Source organism: Kalmanozyma brasiliensis, assembly GCF_000497045.1.
Source record: "Kalmanozyma brasiliensis GHG001 unplaced genomic scaffold PSEUBRA_SCAF6, whole genome shotgun sequence".
Classification (NCBI taxonomy): Eukaryota; Fungi; Basidiomycota; class Ustilaginomycetes; order Ustilaginales; genus Kalmanozyma; species Kalmanozyma brasiliensis.
In genome coordinates this window covers 296,066-316,399 of record NW_015961989.1, presented here as the reverse complement: position 1 = coordinate 316,399, position 20,334 = coordinate 296,066, and the positions used below count along the sequence as shown (strand labels likewise).

At 58.2% G+C, this 20,334-nt stretch overlaps 7 protein-coding genes across 7 annotated transcripts; 4 read left to right on the top strand and 3 right to left on the bottom strand.

Moving 5' to 3' along the window:
- Positions 1-66: 66 nt before the first annotated feature.
- PSEUBRA_005484 (Frag1/DRAM/Sfk1) lies at positions 67-3,995 on the bottom strand (the record flags this gene model as incomplete). The annotated part of the gene is made up of 7 exons (XM_059465544.1): positions 67-127; positions 224-295; positions 375-2,424; positions 2,516-2,566; positions 2,664-2,800; positions 2,990-3,216; positions 3,303-3,995. 7 exons carry the CDS (start codon positions 3,993-3,995, stop codon positions 67-69), a joined length of 3,291 nt encoding a protein of 1,096 aa, XP_059320382.1.
- Positions 3,996-6,321: 2,326 nt separating this feature from the next.
- On the top strand, positions 6,322-9,894 carry PSEUBRA_005483 (uncharacterized protein; the record flags this gene model as incomplete). The annotated part of the gene is made up of 1 exon (XM_059465542.1): positions 6,322-9,894. One exon carries the CDS (start codon positions 6,322-6,324, stop codon positions 9,892-9,894), a length of 3,573 nt encoding a protein of 1,190 aa, XP_059320381.1.
- A 444-nt stretch (positions 9,895-10,338) lies between these two features.
- PSEUBRA_005482 (GINS complex, subunit Sld5) lies at positions 10,339-11,540 on the top strand (the record flags this gene model as incomplete). The annotated part of the gene is made up of 4 exons (XM_016438933.1): positions 10,339-11,018; positions 11,085-11,227; positions 11,296-11,368; positions 11,444-11,540. The coding sequence occupies 4 exons, from the start codon at positions 10,339-10,341 to the stop codon at positions 11,538-11,540; spliced, it is 993 nt and encodes a 330-aa protein (XP_016290205.1).
- A 136-nt stretch (positions 11,541-11,676) lies between these two features.
- PSEUBRA_005481 (TRAM/LAG1/CLN8 homology domain protein) lies at positions 11,677-13,050 on the bottom strand (the record flags this gene model as incomplete). The annotated part of the gene is made up of 1 exon (XM_016438904.1): positions 11,677-13,050. The coding sequence occupies one exon, from the start codon at positions 13,048-13,050 to the stop codon at positions 11,677-11,679; it is 1,374 nt and encodes a 457-aa protein (XP_016290204.1).
- A 1,296-nt stretch (positions 13,051-14,346) lies between these two features.
- On the top strand, positions 14,347-15,555 carry PSEUBRA_005480 (uncharacterized protein; the record flags this gene model as incomplete). Its single annotated transcript, XM_016438925.1, has 1 exon — positions 14,347-15,555. The coding sequence occupies one exon, from the start codon at positions 14,347-14,349 to the stop codon at positions 15,553-15,555; it is 1,209 nt and encodes a 402-aa protein (XP_016290203.1).
- A 761-nt stretch (positions 15,556-16,316) lies between these two features.
- Positions 16,317-17,171, top strand: PSEUBRA_005479 (protein of unknown function DUF1279; the record flags this gene model as incomplete). Its single annotated transcript, XM_059465541.1, has 1 exon — positions 16,317-17,171. One exon carries the CDS (start codon positions 16,317-16,319, stop codon positions 17,169-17,171), a length of 855 nt encoding a protein of 284 aa, XP_059320380.1.
- Positions 17,172-17,383: 212 nt separating this feature from the next.
- Positions 17,384-18,880, bottom strand: PSEUBRA_005478 (Collagen triple helix repeat; the record flags this gene model as incomplete). The annotated part of the gene is made up of 1 exon (XM_059465540.1): positions 17,384-18,880. The coding sequence occupies one exon, from the start codon at positions 18,878-18,880 to the stop codon at positions 17,384-17,386; it is 1,497 nt and encodes a 498-aa protein (XP_059321648.1).
- Positions 18,881-20,334: the final 1,454 nt, after the last annotated feature.

Genomic DNA, 20,334 nt, shown 5'->3' with positions numbered 1-20,334 from the left:
GATCGTCATGTACATGGCTTCACATATGCTCACTGAGCAGAATCCGGTTAGATTGCGGTCTCGGCTTTAGAAGTCAGGCACAGGACGCCCATAGTAGATTGGCCAGGGATATGGCGAGTAGAGGTGTCTGTGTCGGCAACGATTCCACGAGTCAGTAGATAGGACAGACCATCAGCGGATGAAACAGAGGAGGTCGTGGCAGGTGCTTTGTTTCGGCACTTACTTGTCGTACACCATCGACTTGGTGTCGATAAGCGACAATGGATACCGCATCGACTCTGGATACGTCTCCATGCTGTTTCATCGATCAGGTGTAGAGATTGGCAAAGGTCAGCTGTCAAGAATCGCTGTGGACGACCTGCCTCGATACTTACATCACAAACCGAGTGAGCTCGTTCTCATCCGGATTGATCGGCTCTTTCGGCACGACCAGCTTCATCGTCTGAAGCTCGGTGTCCGTCACAGTATACCTCGACACTCGCACGTACGAGATCCTCTCGAGCCCTCGGAAGCCCAGATACTCGCACCACCTGCCAAAGTCAGTCGGCTCGACATCCTGGATCTTGCCGTCCTCGAAGAGGATCTTGTAGGGCGCGGGTCGCTCTGCATGTGGTTTTGTCACCACGTATCCCAGAAAAATGGCGGGATGCGGCCAGCTGTGGCGGAAGATGCGGGCGATCTCGGTGGTTTGCAGCTCGCGGTCGAGCGGGTCCTCTTCCTGTCCATTGTGCGACACGACGACGTGCGTCGGAGTGCCGTAGAGATCGATGACTGCGTGAATGGCCGGAGCAAGCTCGCCATTGGGCGAGGGCAGCAGGTGATGTGTCGAGTTGATGATCGGGAATTTCGAGAAGAGCGCGGCTCCCCATGTGTTCTTGCTGGGAGCCGGGCCAATGTCGGTGTACATCTTGAGCTCTTCCGCCAAGTATTGAGTCAGGTCGCGGTTACCAAAGACAGGACGTTGCAAATCTGACTCGACCAGGCCAAAGAGATCCATATCGAGCGTCTTCATGATGGACGCCATGCGTCGCGAGCTGTCGCGCATGTGCTGGTCGAGCGCAAAATGCACCGTCCACATGCCTGCCGTCACCAGCCGATCCTCTGGGTGGTGAGGAACGATGGAGGATGGCGGCACAATGCGGTAGAGCGGAACAATGTTTCCAACGAGGCCGATCAAGGCCATGATCAGGCAAATGTAATAGGTGGACCCAGACCGTGCCTCCCCGCCAGATGTGGATGCCTTCGTCGCTTTGCTGCTGATTTGTGCTGACGATGTAGCCACCTTTCCAGAGCGCTGAGAGCTGAGTCGCTGCCTGTCGACTCGGCGGGCGTTGATCAGACCCAAGCCTAGTAGCGCCAATTGCAGCCCTAGCATGAACCCTGTCCTTTCTCGCATGACTTTGCCGCCGGGCACGAAAGCGTACGCGACCGTCAAGACACCGAGGAACGTCAGCACGTTGGCGATGAGCCATGCAAAAAGCATCACCTTGATCGGATCATGCCGCATAGCAGCCGAGATCATCGGCAGGACCAGCGGCGGCAGGCTGAGGGCCATGCCTATAGCGCCAGCGAAGCTGATCCAGTCTGTGGTGAAGAAGAGCAATGCTGCCGAGCCGCACTGCACGATGAACAGATTGATGCTGTATCCGAAGCCTGTCCAGCGTGTCGCAGCGAGCGACGCAAAGGCCATTGTGATGAGGATGATGCAGCCGTGTGGGATGGCCATCGGACCTTTGATGGGATAGCCAGTCCACCCCCACGCGATCATGGTGCCGGTGTCCGTCAAGAAAGTGTCGAGAGCATAGATCAAGGCGCCAGTGCCCAGAGCGGCAGCCGCAAAGCTTCCAGACGCCGTTTCGCTTGCTTGCAGGTCGCCATCTTGAATTGATGTGACAGCTTGCACTGCGCGACGCCGCTGAACGGCAGGTAGATAGTCGAACTTGGGACGGAGCGCCATCTCTGCGACCGCTAGGAGAGCCAGCGCAAGGAGCACGACGTTGTGACCTCCATTGGTCGAGTCCATGAAGGGCCAAGCAGGGTTGTTGCTGTGGTTGGCGTACTTGGCCAAAATAGACGCGAGCAAACCGATGAGCCAGACTCCGACCTTGACCGGCAGCTGATCCGATTCCCAGGCAGCGCCCCACTCGAGGGCGAGAAGGACAGCAAGCAGCGCATTGGAGAACGCGACGGCAACGAGCCGGGTGAGCGGATCGGCGATGTACCAGCTAGCCTGACCAACGAGCGACAAGAACCAGCCAAGCGCCTTGGCTTGGGACGAGACGGGTCCGACGGTGGTCGCGCCGCTCGTTGAAAGCCGACGGACACGAGATCGTAGTGCTGGCACCGCTAGAGTGACCCCGAGACCGATGACCTGCGAGACGAGCAAAGCTTCGTGGCCGCCAACAGCCAGGTTGTAGACGCTGACTGGTGAAGCAAGAACGCAAGGGGAGCAGAGGCTTTAGATCAGGATTCCGACTTGCTGCTTTCGCTTCCGCGTACCAGCGACGACACTCACAGTAGAAGATCATCGGATGCAAAGCGGTGAGGGCTGTCCAGAAGCAGAAGGCTGTCCATATAAATCGATACCCCGGTGCAAGTATACGGATGGTTGACGTCAGCTACAGTAGAAGGGTTGAATCGACGCGACTTCAATGTGCACGTACCAAGGTAGCTGTCCGCAAGGAGGGAGACGACGGCTCCAAGACTGGTGGGGCTGGTCAGGTCTTGCGGCACCGCGTTGAGAGCAGCATCGACGGCTTCATCGTCGCGCTCGTCCTGCTTTTGTGAGATCGTGGGCTGGCTGTAAAGGGTGTTTCGCAACAAAGCAGTAGAGACAGCCCAAAGAAGTGCGTCCGAGTAGCAAGATGTGATGGCAGAAAACGGATCGCATCGTGATTGCATCTGTCAGTACATGTTTCAGAGTTGCTCGCTGTGGTGCTCGTTGATCAGGCGAATCTGAATCTTCTAGGTGCGGGGCAAGAGATCGTACCCTTCTGGCTGGGAGTCGGTGGGGGAAGCCGACCAAGCTCCGGACGTGATGGCTTGCGCCCTGCCCCCGCGCACCCAAGCGCCATCGACAAGCCGTCTCCCTTCTGGACCATATGTATTGCTTTGGCCTGCTGCAGGGTCCAAGCCCGCTTCTGGCTGCGGTGCTTCGACGATGTGGATCTCGAAGCGAGAAAGGTCGTAGACGCTTGCCGCATCGAACAAGAGGTCCTGCGAGAGACAATCAGGGAGGAAAGACATCCAGAGGGGTCAGCGAAGCTTTGCACGACCATATCTTCCAACAAGCAAATACCCACAAAGATGATGAGGCCCCACTCAAAGTAAGCGTAATGCGAATATGCTCCTGGGATACGGAGGACGTTGTGGCGGTAAAAAAAGAAGCCCATGAAGGGAGTGCAAGCGAAGAAGGAGAAGCAGGCTATCCTACGGGTACGTCGCGCCTTGGAAGCAAGCTGATCGTCCGAGCCTGCTGAACGGCTCAAGATGCTTGGTTGGGCAAGACTTCCGCTGGTGATGAACATCCAGGGCGGTGTCAGCGCGAGATAGGCGAACATGGCAATGTCATGGACAAAATGATCATCGGTGCTGGTGACGTAGACCCATCCGCCACAAGCCAGGGTCCTGCATACACCAACGACGAGCAATATGGATGCTTTTGGAGATCGTGCCGGCGTCGAGAGCGAGACGAGGAGTGCCGAGAGGAAGACAAGCAGAAAACGTGGGCCGGCCATGAGAGCAATTCCGACCTGAAAGATGTTGCGCTCTGGGTACCAGTCGCCAATGGTGGCGGATACGGAAGGCCACCATTCTTGAGGATACTGCGCGACATGATTCTTGACCACCTTTTGATAATGTAATGACAGCGCGGTGAAGAGTGCACCGAAGAAAGCGAGGAAGCCGAGCGCGGTGTGGATGTGTGAGACGAGGCCTCCGGACAGCACCACCAAGGGCGTCGGTCGCTTGTGTGACGAGTGAACGTCGGACGGCATCGCAACGGTTCCGAGTGGCGATGCCTGGGATGTGGTGAGGACGCAGACGAGACACGAGGCAATAGACAAGTACGGAAGAATGCACTTGACCAAGCCGCTTGGACCCTGAAATCGGGTCAGGAGAAGCCGAGATGCGACAATGAGAAGGTGCGACTGCCCGGGTCTGCTCCACCGCTCACAGAACCGTCCAGCTTGCTGTGTCACAATGACAGTGTGGCCTGTCAGGATGACGATGGTCCGGAGTGAACGAGATGGGAGGAGAGATAGACGGGACCTTCCGATGGCGCTAGAACAAGTTGGCCAAGCCATCGGATCGCCTTCGGAAATCGGCTTGGCGGAAGGACGCTCTGCTTTTTTCTCACGTTGAGGCGGCAGTCACAACGAAGGCTCCACATCCGACACGAGGCGTGAGAAGCGCGCTCGGCTATCCACTCAAATTCACGCCGCGAGAGAGCACAGGCCCGGAAGGCTAAATCCGATGCAAGGCTCTGAGATGTGCGCTTTGACGTGACTCGTGACTGTGCCAGCTTGGTGGGCCGTGGGCGTGATGGGCTGAACCGCCGATGAGAGCAGGCCGGCAGGCCGATCCGTCCGATGGATCTCGATCGGCTGGACGGTGACGAGGGTCGAGAGAAGCGGAACATTGCTCGTCTCTCATCATTCCAGGCTTCATTCAGAGGGCGTTGCTTGCAAGCTGACTAAGGATGTGCGAGAAAGTCTTGCATCAAGGATCCTCGCTGATCGTCCTCACGCAGTATTCAAACACTCATCACACATCTTCTGACGGTCCGCTCTCGCAGAGAATGACAGTCGCGATGCCAGAGGTCGTTCTCTGCTCAAGCAGCGTGATTGCGCTGAGCGGGCAGAAGCAGTTGCAGCAATGGCAGTGAGGATAGCAAAGATTTGTCCACGTCTCCTGGCATGCAAAATGACAGGCGTGGACGTTCCACCACCATCTTGGACAGTTGGAAGGCGGGTCTCTCGTTCAGGCATGAGGAATGGCGATCCGGGGGATCATCCTTCTGCACCTTGCTCGCTAGCTTACCGAGCTGCCGCCTCATCCTGAAGCCAAAAGAGTCGCAACGCGAGTTGTCAGCGTTGCAAGCGAGGCATTCCACCCGCCAGCACGGAGGAGACCAACACTCTTGCTGTGAGACAGCTGTCCCTACGCGACGCGCTCATTGCCCGAAAAATGAAATGAAATTTTCCAAAGGTGGCGTCAGAGAGCGCTTGGTGGGACACTGCTCTTGTGCCTTCATGCAAGTGACATCGGACTTGCATCAAATCTTCTCACATGTCCGAGCCTGTGGAAAAGGAGTCCAATCCACTGCCAAAGTCGCTATCCTCTGTCCTCGATCGTCTTTACTTGACGCTCGAACGAGGCTGGTAGGACAGCATGTTGAGGCACTATCGTGGAGCGTTGTCGCTGAAGCAAGCAGGGACATAAGGAAGGTAGAGGGATGTGCGTCAGAAAGCTGAGGGGAGGCAGGACAACTACGCCAAGCGCTGCGAGTCTGAAGCAGCGACTGTTTCGGCATGTCCGACGTGGGTAAAGTGGTCATCTGAAGTGCCGCTCGGTCAATCCGTTTGCTAGATTCACTGGCCACTCTGCCGCTGCTGGCATTGCATCGGGCGGATGCCGAAACGGAGCATCCGTCTCTCATTATGCATTTCGACCTCCTGCAGTCATCGTTCCCTCGAAGAGGTGGTCCTTCGGAGTATGCTGAGACGCTTGTTCGGCGATGCCGCTCCGTCTGCTTGTCGCGAATCATTGCATGGTGAAGATTCCAATGCGGCCCTCTGCTTCTACTGCGAACCTCGCTTGCTGCTCTGCAGTTGTTCCGCTAGAATGGATGCGACACGCAGCACCCACCAAGGCACGACCAGCTCAACGCGAGCCGCAGCCTTGGCAGCCACTCTCAATCGTGTCGTCGTCTGCAGTGGCGTGTCCATCTCTGTACCGAGTCGCTTAGAGTACCGCTTGGATCGACCTGCATCCGTCGCTGTCCCCGTTCCTCATTCCATCATCGGCCGGTCAGACGAGACCAGCTTCAGCTGCTAGAGCGACCTCCTTCCTCACCATCACCTTCTATCCCACATACCCGGCTCTCCATCCCCCCCGTCACGCTCCTTCGAGACTACTCCTACCTTGCTTCGTCTAAATCTTTCCGTATCGATCCGCTTCTCTTCCGTCCCCTTCCCACGATTCGTCAGGTCGCCAGTGTTACCGTCTCTTACCACAGCAGCAAGCCTCACATTTCCACCCTCGCTCCTGCTTTTCTCATCGACTCACAAGCTCGTAAACGGGCGTTTCTGCCATCCGATCATGCTGGTCTACATGTCTCAATACGTCGAAGAGCGCTCGGCAGCGCCTTCGCCAGCACCCGTCAAGCCTTCTGCAAGCCCTGCCGCCGCCTCCAAGTCTAAGAAGGGCAAGATCAACTTTGTCTCCAAGGCAAGCCTCGCCATCTTTGATCCGAGACACGCCATGGGCATCGACACCGGCGACGATTGGTACGCCAGCCGCTCGCCCGAAACACGATCCTCGTTCGACCAGCCTTCCCAGCACGCGTTGCATCGCAGCGAGAACACCATTCGCAACCAACAATGGACTGCCAGCCCAACTCCCGAGCTCGAAGCCTTCTCCGCTTCTGCGGACAACCACCCGTACGGCTCGTTCAGCACCACCGAGATGACACGACAGCAGTCGGCTTCGTCATCCGTTTTTGAGGACGATCGTGACGTGCCCGAAGCCACATCGCGAAGGCGCTTCCTCTCCCGCAAAAGTGTCGCTACCGGCAGAGCAACCACTCCCACCGAGGATCTTCTTATTTCCCCTCTTTCGGCCAAGACCAAGGCGAACCGCAACGCGGGCGCAGGCGCCAGCGCTGCGTCTACATCCAACGCGTCCTCCTTCACCCGCTTCTTTGCGCGCAAGAAGAAGGACAGGGCTCCCCATCTCGGAGGAATGGCATCCAGGTCGACTCCCGACTTCTTTGACGACATCTCTCAGAGTGCGCCCCCTACCACCTTGACCTTCGAGCAGTCGGGCTACCAGTTCTCCTCATCGCCGCAACGAAAGGCCTCGGACGCCTCCAGCAGCGTTCACAGTTCCCCCTCTTCGCTTCCCGCAAGTCCAGAACGCCGACCGGCGCGAGTCGCTCACGACGCCAGCAGCCGCGTTCGCGCCTCGCCACTGAGCAGCAAACAGAGCATGCCGGCGCTGCGCCAGATTCGTGAGGCTCACAGCGCTGCAGGCGCCCCACAATCCAGGTCCATCACCTTTGCTAGCCCCGAGAGGAAGCCACGAACCAAGTCATCGGCCGCGACGACCAGGACCGACCCTTTCGACGCTGCTCCTGCACTGCCTCCTCTGCCCAGCTTCAGCACGTCTTCTCCGATGATTCCGCTCGAATTTGCTTGGGATGCCAAGCGCAGCAATGCGGCAGGCCGTGAGAGTCAGGCGCCCTCGTCTGGATTCAGTATCCGGCCCACCAGTCGTGTCGTGTCCAGCACAAGTCGCGGAGTGCCCAGTCCTGGTGTCAGTCCTGTTCGACCTACTGAGGTTCGCAAGGTGCCCAGCCCCGCCCGCAGTGTGCCCGCCCTTCGATTCGCCGAGGACGTCAGGTCGGCTCCGATCAAGTCTACGGTGACCCGACCGGCCGCCTCGCCCAGGCGTCACGCCGATCCCAAGGCCGCTGCTGCTGCTCTCGAGAAGAGGAAATCTATGACACAGAGAGTCGTCGACGGCATGCTTGATCAGAACCACGGCCGTGAAGAGCCCGAAATGCGAGCTCGCAGGACAGACATGGAGGTACGATCGGCTCGTAGAAGAAGCCGCAGCGCAGACGGTCGAACGTTGCCTGCGCTCAAGATGCAGGACTTCACCAACTCGCCCAGGTCCAACAGCCATTCCGATTCGGTCTTCCCAGCCTTTGTTCGGCATGCCCCGGCCGCACCTGGCGGCGCCAACAGCCCTCAGTCTCGCTTCTTTGCTGATACCGAGACCGCCAGATCTGCCACACCAACGTTCAGACAGACGTCTCCTCGCGCAGCCTCCCCGAACAGGTCCCCTGTTGCAATCGTGGCGCAGAACCAGTCTCCGTCTCGCCGAAGTCCCCAGCGTCAAGCTTCTGGCGAGACACATCAAGCCAGGCGCGTTAACTTTGTGGGTCAGCGCGCCAAGGCCGTCGCCGTTGGAAGTCCGATGCTGCTCTCGAAGAGTCCTCGGTTGGGCGGCCGAAGCGGCACTCCCCTTCCCATTGTCAACATCATGCCTCCTACTCCCGATCTTGCATCAAGCGAGGAACACCAGCCACGCGAGGAAGCCATGATCCAACAGCCAACCAAGACAGTTGTTACCGAGCAAGCACCAGCACCAGCTCCGACTCCGGTGGTCGCTGCTGTGGAGACGGAGGACGTCAGCAACGTGACCATCTCGTCGCCTGTCAAGCCCGACGCTGAATCAACCGAGTGCGACGTTCCTTCTCGACAGGGAGCTGTGACGCCTACACCCAAGACTGTGGGCGCTCAGGCTGTCACAGCAACCGTTGAGGCTCCTGCTCGGTCGATCGAGACTGCTCCGGCCTCGGCGATGAGCCCGGCTAGCGTCTACTCGCCTGCATCCATCTACTCGCCCGAAGCAAATGAAGGACCCTTCTCCGCTCTCGGCTTGTTCCGCACCGAAGACGCAGTGAGCAAGGAAGACATGCAGATCACAGCCGACTCTGTCGCTACGGAGCTCAGCTACGTTGGCATGACTCGCACCGAAAGCGTCTCGAGCGAGCTCTCGGGAACCAGCAGCGCCCGCAGCAGCTCCTCCGGCGCCTTTGCGTACTCGCGCAGCATGTCGATCTCGTCCTTGGTCAGCGGCGGTACCTACAGCTCGGCCTCGAGCGAGATCTCGGACAGTCCGGACCGTAAGATGGGGTACTTGCCCAGCATCGACTCGCCAGCGTCCTCGCTCAGCCAGATGTCCAGCAGCGCTTCGCTCGCTTCCACCACCGGCACGAGCATCTTCGAGACGGAAGCCGAGTTGCGCGGCATGTCGCCGATCAAGTCGGGCGCAGGGATGGACGCGTCGGAAGCGCTCGCATTGCGCAAGCTCAAGACCCCATTCCAGGTCAAGAACCTCACGGTCGACACCGAGGCCGCGCAATCTGCAGCAGACTCGAGCGACTGCGAGACTCCCACGCTTGAATCGTGCCGACAGATGGGCGCCAACAATGCGCATCGTACCCAGGCACAGCAGGCCAAGGCGAGCACCAACAGGCAGCTCGGACTCAGCATGGATCTCAGCGACCTTGCTCAAGAGCTTGGACTGGGTCGTCTAAGTCAGATCGGCCTCGCCCACCTCAAAGGTGTTGAGGCCTTCGCAGAGAAGCCTGCTCGCCAGCCAACCGCAGCTTTGGGCACAGCCAGCACAGGCACCGTTCAGAAGGTCACACCTGCCAAGCCTCCCAAATCCTCAGCCCGTGCTGCCGCGGCTTCCAGACCCATGCCTGCACCCGCCGCCGACGCAAGCGCCAGCGGACTTGCGCGCTTCGGAGTGAACACCAACGACATTGCTGCATCTGCTGCGATGTCGCCTTTACCCGTGTCGATCGCTGGCCGATCGCCACAAACGCCTCCTCGCACTCGATCCACGCCCATCGAGTCCAACGCGGGACGCAAGGTGTCCGCTTCGGGAGTACCCAAGATCGACGGTGGCTTCGGATTGGGACTCAACTTTATCGAGTCGCCCTCGCCTCAGTCTCGTCCTCGGAAAGCTGCCATTACACCTGGCAGCTACGGTCAGCACGTCGTCGAACAAACGCACGTCGTCCCTGCTCGATACCAACATCACCAGCACGCTTACGAACCGCAGGAGGATTCCGAGTGGTTCGGCGTCGCCATGTGATTGCTTTCCTTGTCCTTCTCGCCCAAGCACCCTCAGCTCTAGTCTCTTTATACCTGTTGTCGCACTGTCTTTCGATGTCACTGTATTGTAATTCCCTGATCCCTGTCATGCGAAACATTGACCATGTCTGCCTCGGTGTGCGATGGCCTGCAAGCCTTGTGAGTGCAATAGGGCTGGAAAGCGATCTGGAATGGCCGAAAAGGCAACGCGTCGCGTACAGTGGCAGGTGTTGGTCTTTTTGGCTCCGCTATCCGAGAATAATGCGCCCAACTTCAGTTGATCTTGGCGAGCTTCGGTCCGTTCTTCTGAAGCTCAACAAGCCATATATCATCAGCCATCGACTTCAACTGCTATTCGCGACTTCATCGGCAGCGTCTCGACCCCTCGAGAGGAGCTATCAACAGCGACAATCGACAATCCCACTAGGACGCAACCCAGACGACGATGCCGCTGCCACGATACTCGCTCGACGATGGGGCAGATGGAGACGAGGAGACCTTCGAAGAGTCGTACGTCTCCAATGCGGCCTCGACCTCCCGCCTTCCGGCGGCCAGCGCCGCGGGTGGCTCACGTAGCTTCTCCCAAACACCATCTGTCTCTGGTCGACGATCGACCTCGCCCTCACTCTCCGCGTACGACGCCCCCGCATCGCTCGACATTGACGCGCTGCTCGGCCCGACCGCCTCGTCGTCGACCAAACCGGCGCTGCGCTCAAAGGCATCTTCGGGCTGGCCATATTCCTCCCGCTCCCCGGTGGCTAGAATGTCGCCATTCGAACAGCTGACCCACTTCATGTCGTCCCAAAAAGCATCGCCCGAGTTGCTCCCGTTCCCAACATCGTCCTTCGACGCGCTCATCTCGCAGATGGAGCAGCAACAGTCCATCCTTGATTCCCTCCTCCACCTTCAACCTTCCTTTGACGACGAAGGGGAGGGAGAGGGGGTGGACGAGGACGAGTATCTGCGATTGACACTGGTGCAGGTGGATCTGGAGCGGTGCAAATGGTTGCTCAAACAGGTGGTTCGATGTCGCATGGATCTGTTGCAAAAGTATGCCGGGTTTGTAGCGGGTAGAAGCGGCGAAAGGGACAAGCTGAATGCTTCCGAGGCGACCTTCGTTCGAGAGTAAGTCAACCCCCACCCCTCCTTCGTTCGATGCATGAAGTGGTACTGACGTAAAGAGGATTGCAGGTTCTGGCAATTGAAGAAGGATCATTTGCACACGTCCGTGTTGGGTTTCCTCCCGGAGCAGCTGCACGATCTGTCGCAGGGTCAACAGGAAGAAGGCCTCAGCCAGCAAGATGCCCAACACCAGAACAACAGCAGCAACATGGGTACGTTCCCTCCCCTCCAACCTTTCCGTTCCACGATGCAGATGCTGACTTGGATGTGGATCAAACAGTGCCAGGTCCGGACCTCGACGCGCCCGTCTTTATTCGATGTTTGGAGGATTGCGGTCCGATCACGCTGCCCGAGTAAGTAGACATCGAAAGGGACAGAGACGTGAATAAAGTTCGCTGACAATGTTGGGTGTGAATACGGGAGAACAGTGGCGAAGAAGCAACGCTCAGCATCGATTCGGTCCACCTGTTGCGGTATAGGTCGATACGACATCTCGTCTACCAGGGATTCGTGGTGTTGCTTTGAACATGCAGAAGCAATGACATGCAGTAGAGACAGTGTTGATGCAGGCTTGTGCTGTGAGAGATGAGTTCACGCTAGCCACACACAACCGACGATTCCCTTTGGCGAAAACTTTTACATTACGGACTGTTCTCTTCTTTCACTGCGTCTTCTTGTCCTGCTGCTCCTCCTCATCCTCACCGTCCTCCCTCTCATCCTTCAAATCGCCCTTGATCGACCTGAGCATGATCCTCCACATGAGGAAGTACCAGAACAGGTTCAACAGCAACAGCAAGAAGAGCGGGGCGAAAATCTGGTACCTCATCCACCAGACCAGCCACCAGCCCTTCTCGGGCTCCCACTCCCTTGCGTACCTGGGGATCAGCTCGAACTGGTACCACACGGAATGCAGCGTCGCCGCCGAGAGGTAGATGCGAAAGTAAGTCCAGACCACCATGAAGCTCGCAAAGATGACGGTGGTGATCTTGTCGAGGCCCATGTAGTTGAGTGCCTTGCTCATGCCGAGCCAGGTATCGGGGATGTCCATGCAGACGAAGACGGTGGTTCCAATCATGGTGAGGTTGACCAGGTAGGACCAACCGATGAGCCACAGCGTCACGAGATGGTGTGCGATGAGTTCGTAGTAGTCCTTCCTGGGCTTCTCCAGACGGAGAAGCATGACGAGCGCCTGCTGGAGCCAGAAGGCGAACTGGAGGAGGTAGTAGAGCTTGAGCTCACCTCGCATCTGCCAGTGAGGGTACTTGAGCCAAAGATGTTCGAGGTTGTACCACCAGCTGTCTTGGAAGCTCATGACGTACAGGCCGAGCGCGGCGGCACTGCCCCAGTAGAGCACGGCATAGCCCTGCTCGGTGAAGCGCGCCTGCTTGGACTCGCTCTTGATCCCCCACCACTTGGCGAACGGCTTGAAGATGTAGAGCGTCGTCGACTGGCGCAAGAAGGAGAAGACGATGACGTAGAAGACGAGGAAAAGAAGATCACCGTAGCCTTTTTGATAGCGTGCTTCGAAGCTCTCGGCGGAACGAGGGATGAGGTTCTGCAGCGCCCGTTGGACCGGGTCTTTCGAGGGAAGGCTGTCGAGGATGACTTGGGATTGAGGAACCCGGTGCGAAAGCATGAGGAAGGGCGCGATGGGGTTGTTTTCCGGTGTGCCGATGAAGAAGTTCCAGTTGAAGTAGGCGAGCACAAAGATGAGCGCCAGTTGCAGCGACGAGGCGGGTGCCGTCATCCATCGGAAGGTGAAGATGTCCTTGATGAGCCCCTGGGAGCGGTAGATCTCTGCATCTTGGTGCTCATATTTGCCCTTCTTCTTGGCTGAGGTGGAAGCGGCGACAGGGTCCTTGGTGGCAGCTTCGAGAGCCGCCTTATCAGCCGCAGCGATGCGATCCGCTACGGCCGGGTCGGCGGTCTCGTCGAGCGCATTTGCGTTTTGAGGGATACCAGCGATGGCTTCGGAGAAGGAAGGAGCGCGCTTTCGACCCACTCCAGGGCGTGTTGGTGGTGGAGCGGACGACATGTCTTCTTGGACCTGGATGAGATGCAGGAGGGGAAGAAAGATGTTCTGAGCGTCTCTTTGTGGAAAGTGTTGGTTGTGTTTGGCCTTAGCGACTTAGCGAGCTGAGCCCGTTTGAGCGCGTCTGTGCGAAATCATGGGCGTAACGCGCTTCGATGACGATGGCTGACGGTGCGGAAATCGGGAGATGAGTTTTGGAATCTTAGCGAAATTCAATTTTTATTTTTTTCCCTTTTTGGCGCGCTGGTGAAGCTGTCAAGCTGCTGAGATGAAGAAGTACGGAACAGCTGCACGGATTGACACGGATCGGCGCGGACCTTTGAATTTGAAAGAGTACATTTGTAATTGGGATCGGCGCCAGCGTGCTACCTGCATTTGAAATTTGAGGGGGTGTTGGTCTCGTGTTGTTGGCTTGGGAATGAAGAGGAGAAAAAAGGAGGTTCGGGGTTGACAGCGCTTGGCTCACTGGACCAGCAGCATTAGCACGCAGCGTCACACAGCACCACGCACTCTCGGCTGTGTTGTGCAGATCAGTCGTGAAGCGCGCTGCTGTCTCTTTCTCTCTCCGCGCCCAAACTCGGCTCGCTTCAAGGTTTTGCCTCGCTCACTCAAGTCGCTTCCATTCGGCCCGCATACCTCTCGAGAATTTGAAACCTCGGGTCCTGACTGCCCTTTGTCCGTTGTGAATGCTCTAGCCAGCGGCTGCTATCAAGGTCAGCTTCGGCACGAGAGTCGTTAAGCGACAGCAAGCACGGCCGGTGACCCCCAACCCCCTTTTCTGCGAAGCCAAAGAGCCGTTTGAGAAGAGAAGCTGGAATGGCAACGCGCACAAAGCGGCGGCTCGGACAAGCAGTCAATCAGCCAGACTCCGCCCACTGTAGGACTGTTCTCTCTTCTGCCCTTTCACTCTCAGCTGATACAGACTGAGCAGGCACGAGCACACCTCCGATCCTCATGCACGCTAACCCAGCTGCTCAACACTCCCTCTCCCCTCTTCCTGTCGCCTGACCTCACTTCACTCAGCATCCCGTCCTCACCATCGCCTGCTCCTCATCATCAACAGCCACCTTCTCTCCTTCTCATCTCATCTTCCTTCCATCGGATCCTTGGCAGAATATCACGCACACGCTCTCTCGTACCGCATTTTGGCTCCATCTGCATCGTCACGGCAACCGCGAACCGACATACTTTCACCCGCACATCTTCTGACTTCGTCCGCGACGTGATCTCTCGTCGTCGCCGTTTCTCTTCACAAGTCACATCCATCGTCATCACGCTGCCTCGGGTTTGAGCAACAACATGAAGGCAACCAACTTCCTTTTGACCGCGCTCGTCGCCGCCTCGACCGTCTCGGCCTCCCAACATCAAGTACGAAGCCGCTCAGATCGTCCTGCACACCTTGTGGCACGAGCACCTCAGCCCACGCCTCAGTTTGGAGGCCTCTTTGGCGGCGGCAACGGCGACGATGACGATACGACAACAACTACTCGAGCCAGCTCTACGACCGATCCCTTTGACGCCATCTCGTCCAGCTTTGCCGCTGCGGCCTCATCGTCAGCCGCCGCCGCCGCTGCCTCTTCTTCCTTTGCTGCCGCCGCCGCTGCTGCCTCTTCGTCGTCCGCAGCAGCAGCAGCTTCCGCCTCCTCTGCTTCAGCCTCACGATCCGCCGCCGCGGCCTCTGCGTCCAATGCTGCTCAGGCATCGCAATCTGCCGCCGCAGCTGCGTCCAGCGCGAGCCTAGCCGCCTCGGAATCGGCTGCTGCTGCATCGAGCTCTGCCGCCGCAGCTGCTTCGGCCAGTCGCGCCTCCGTCTCCGCTGCTCAGGTCACCACGTCGGATGGGCTCACCACCACGCTCACCGCCACCGTTGTCGCCACTGCTTCCTCTGTCACTCCCTCCACCGCCTCCGTCACCGACACCAGCTCTGGCAGCAAGTCTGGTGGCGGCGCGAGCACGGGTCTCATTGTTGGTGTCTCCGTTGCTGGCGGCGTCCTGGTCCTGGTCGCCTTCATCTTCCTCTACTTCAAGTTCGGCACTCGTCGCTTCAGCAACTTTGACGATGGTGATGCTGACATCAAGTGGCCCGAGTTGAAGCATGATCCGGATTCGAACGTCATGCAGCCGTTGCCGGCGCGTCGTACGGGCGGTGCAGGCTTCGACATGGGCGACGAGTCGGACAACGAGGGCGGTGAGCAGGACAATGGGGCTGGGATGCGCGAGAAGAGGGACAGCTTCAGCGGATCCACCACCGCGCTCAACGCCGCCGCACCAGGTGGGTACGCGGTTGGCGAGTACGCAAGCGGCATGGATCACGGATACGCAATGGATCCAGCATCAGCGTACTACCAGGACCACCACGTGTATCAGCAGTACGGCATGCAGACTTCGCCCGGCGCTGCGGTGGCGTATCCCGATGGAACGAACCCCTACGCGGTCGACCCGTATGGTCATCAGGGAATGACACACCCCCAGCAGCAGGCAGCGTACTCGCACGGCCATTACCAGTGATGATGTTGGCTCTCACAGAGCAGCGGCCAGTTCACTTGCAGCTTTAGGACAACTCACTCGATACCTCACACTCCTTCCTTTGTTGCTTGCTCAATCTCTCCTTTTCTGTTGTTTGATACCTGAATGGAGTTTTCACACATGAACATGATCGACAGTGTGAAAAGCAACGGCATTGATCTGATTGGAGGTGTGAATGAAGCTTCAGCCCGTACATGTCTACTGCCCCCGATTCGCCAGGCTCTGCAGGCTCTTCTGGTGCGCGAGTGCGCCTAAAACCACCCGTTGACCCACGTCCGCCGGGCGACTCAGGTCCAGCCGAGTCAAGCTGCTGACCTAGCTCGCCTGGTTCTCCAGGTTCGTCCAGCGATGCCGGTTCTGCTGGCTCGCCCGATGATCCCGGTGAACCTGGTCACGCTCGTCAAGCTGGTGTGGACAATGACTCAGGAAAGGAGATGCGCTTTCGCCGGCTCCCAGACTCGTCCGACTTTGGCAAGATGGTGTGGTCCGCGGACGCCTCAGGTCCACCGAGAGCCAAATTTGGCGCAGCAGCACGTTTCCACCAAAATCACGTCTCGGTAAGGTGATCCGAGAGGTGTGTGACGTCTGGAAAAGCAAGAGGAAAAAAAGCGCAAAAAGTGACACTTTTGAGAAGTCACATCAGTTCGCTGATCAAAGCGCAGTCGGTCGTTCTCCATTCTTCCTTGCCTTCTTCATCACAGACAACCAGGGTCGACATTAGCGAACCAAACAGCATCATTAAGATGTCGCTGAGAGTAGCTACACGCGCGCTCATGGCGCCAGCTAAGAGTTCGTCCACGTCCACAATGACAGCGAGGGCGGCAACATCGACAAGAGGGCTTGCATTGACACCCTCCTCCTCAATACCCTCGTCATCGTCGGGCTTGGTATTGCGCGCGTCAAGATGGCAACAGACAAGCAGTCTTACTTCGAAACCGGCGTCGTTGTCCCTCTTCACGCCAAGAAGCGACCTATCGGCAAGCGCCTGCATACGCGCAATCCACACCACATCGCCCGTCCAGTTCAAGCCCACTTCGACCGCAAAGGCCAACGAGAAGCCCTCCGAATCCAACACTCACAGCAAGCCAGAAGCGGAATCCGAAGCAGACGCCGACGCTCCTCCACCGAAAGCCACCCTTCGCGAGCGTCTGAAGTTCCTCACACGGCGGTATGGCTGGTGGGCTCTCGGCGTCTACCTGGCCGCTTCCGCCGTCGACTTCACCTTGACTCTCCTCGCCATCCACATGCTGGGCGCAGACCACATCCGCTCGCTCGAGGCATCGCTGCGCAAATCCATCGGACTGGAGCAGCGCTCCGACGACGAGACCTCTAGCGAGCCGGCCAAAGGCACGAACCCCATCTGGACTGAAGCCGTACTGGCGTACACGATCCACAAGACACTGATGTTGCCCCTGCGCGTGGCGTTCACCGCAGCAGTCACACCGAGCTTTGTCAAGTGGCTCGTCAGGATGGGCTGGGCCAAGGCAAATCACGTCGTCAAGGCGCAGGTTGGCAGGAAGGCCGCGGACAGGGCGATTCAAGACGTCGTCAAAAGGAACGCCGCAGGCAAGGCAGCGGACGTGGCGAAGCACCAGTAAACGGCGGAAGAAGACTGTCACCACTACTCGAAGATGCAATCTTATTTCCAACGCACGACCTCAACGCCAGTCACACCATTCACTGCGATCCTTCGTGACGGCACGGCAAGCAAGACGATCGGAGCGAGAGTTGAAATTGTCCAGAAACACGACGGAACAGCGGGGCGACGCAAACGAGTGTGAGAGGCAGACCGAGGAGACGACGCCTTTGACTACGAAAGCAGGAGGGAGCTCCAGGCCAGGCGACGCTTGTGCACGAATCGACGCTTGGGAGGCTGGGACGGATCAGTTGGGTCAAGACGGGGAGCAGTGGTTTTGGCGATGTTGCGCTTACTGGGCTTCCCGCGCCTGTCGTGCTGCCCATGCTGAACGTGCTTCCCGCGCTTGTCGTGCTTCTTGCACTCGTCGTCGCCACTGTTACTACCATCACCGCCATCACCGCCATCACCGCCGTTACCACCATTGCCGCCATCAGCACCACCATCACTGCCGCTGCCTCCATTGCCTCCATTGCCTCCATTGCCTCCATCGCCGCCGTTAGCACCACCTGCGCCACCGTTTCCACCATTGCCTCCGCTTCCACCACGGCCACCTCCAGATCCTCCATCGCCACCATCGCCACCGTTGCCGCCATTTCCACCGTTTCCTCCACTGGCACCATCGGGTCCAGCACCACCGCCATTGCCCCCATTGCCTCCGTCGCCGCCATGACCAGCAGAGCCAGCGTGTCCAGCATGACCAGCATGACCAGCGTGTCCAGCGTGTCCAGCATGACCTGGATGACCCGGCGTACCAGGATGGCCAGGCGTACCACGATGGCCGGCGTGACCTGGTGTACCGGGCGTGCCAGGGTGACCAGCGTGACCAGCGTGACCGGGTTGACCAGCATGACCAGCATGACCAGCTTGACCAGCTTGACCAGCTTGACCAGCTTGACCAGCTTGACCAGCTTGACCGGGTGAATCGTCCTTGCCGTTGGAACCGGGACTTCCTGGCGATCCAGGCGACCCAGGCTCGCCTGGAGATGGAAAGTTGGAAGAGTCGGTGTCGTCAGGTTTGCTGGCATCTGGTGAATCGAATGATCCCGATGTATCTGTGAATCCAGTACTTCCGACGCCGCCAGGGCCGCCAGCTCCTCCACCTCCGCCTGGTCCACCGGCACCATTTGTCGAGCTGCCACTGTCGGGCGAAGATGTGGTGTCGCCGCTGGATCCGGGCGTTGACGAGGACGAAGTGTCGCCAGGCGATCCAGGACCTCCAGGACCTCCAGGACCTCCAGGACCTCCAGGACCTCCAGGACCTCCAGGACCTGCAAGTCCACTATTGCCAGGCGAACTCGGAGGAGAATCTGGTCCTCCAAGAGAAGCTTCGTCACCGCCAGGTCCACTGGTGGCGCCGGATGAACCACTGTCGCCAGGCGGCGGCGGGTTGTCCATACTCGCCTGCAGAGCCGCCGTGTCCGGGTTGGGGGGCGGGGGCGAGCCCGACATGCCAGGCAGCAGACCCGTGAGGTCGCCAAGGAGGCCAAAGCAGTCTTCGGCAGGAGCGCCAGCCGGCTTATCGCCACGTGGACCCAGAGAAAGGCCCAGCTCGATGCCCTTCTGGTCGGGCTGATTGATCAGGTCAAGGTACGGCAGAGGCGACGCATTGGCAACGTCGCTGCGGCTGACGAACAGCGCGAGGAGAACGAAAGGTACCAGCCCTTTCATGGTCGTTTTTGCGGAGGAGGATAAAGGAGCGTGGTGCGAGTAAGGAAAGAATGGCAGAGTTGGAGGGCGAAAGAAGGATGTTGGAGCAGAGAGGTATAGCTCTTAGTGATGGAGAACAGGGAGAGACGGCAGAGAAAGCCTCTCATAATATACTCGTTTCTATCGACATTCGTCCGTCGAACATCGTCAGGCAAGATGATGTGTAAGCTGCAGCTGCTCAGACGAGCGCTTCGAGAGGTCCGATTGCGCCGACAAAAGAGGTGAAGCTGCGGCTCCTGTCAGCTTCGTCGTGAAGTGAACCGAAAGACTCGACCCCAGCCAACAGTGAATGAGCCGTCCGTGATAGTAAAAATGGAGATGAGCTTTCTCTCAGCTTGCCAAGCTCGAGCCGTTCCGATAGAAAAGATGAGCTTCTCACCGGGACAGACAGCGCACGGCGCAGCACGGTAGGCAGAAGGTCCGTACTCACGTCAAACAATGATAGCAATGTTCGCAAAACAACGGACTCCTGCATTTGATCATTGCGCACCAGCCTACATCGGCGAGGCGGACAGGAACCGTCCACTTCATCACAGCTCATGGAAAGATGCTGTGCGACTGAACATGCTTTGCTATTGTGATTGAAAAGAGAAATGATCTGATCTCAATCCGTCATCTCAAGTTGCAAGTTGCATCGTCGCTCGCTGGGGCGAGATCGGCTTTGGCGAAGGCGATGCTGTAGACGACGCCGTGGTTACGGTTGAACGGATCTGTAATCGGAAGCGGTATCTGTCCGATTGTAACAAAGGCCACAAGTGTTAGAGCTTGGCAAGCTGGGAAGCAATGCCATAAATGCAGTCGTCTCGGAGACTTTCTCGGCGATCTGCAGTCGCGGGGCGGCAACCCTGAGAAAATTGATTAGATGAGGGTTTGGAGAGCAAAGCAAGCAAGATGAGGCGCAAATTGCACCATTTGACCCCTGCGATGGCGTGCTCCCCGCATCCTCGTCGCCCTTTTAGAAGATTGCAACTTTGGACAGCCGGCGAGAAGGCGGGGGAGATTTTGGTTCGCCCTCTAGGCTCTCTAGAGCCCGAGACGAAATTCAGCTCTCTGCAACCTCTTGCAGACAAGCCCTCTACACGAGCATAGATGCAGTTGCAAGTCCTGTCTCGACCGGTCCGAATCTCATCTTTCTGCCCGTATGCTTGTGTCAGCGACTAAGTTGACGCTGTTGATGAAGCGTCGAGTGGCGGCAAACACGGCTATGGACAGCGCCCGAGAGATGGACCCTGACATCTGAGAAGAAAAAAGTGTTTTGCCTCTCCTTTCAAAGATCATCACAAGTCGTGCTCGACGCCGTCAAGGTGTGGCCTGCCGACCTTTTCCCAAGCAGGGCGAAGGCCACCGTCGTGTCGCAAAGACATGCTATCAAATGAAGCCGAATTCGTCCTGCTGACGCATCGAGCTGCTGCGAA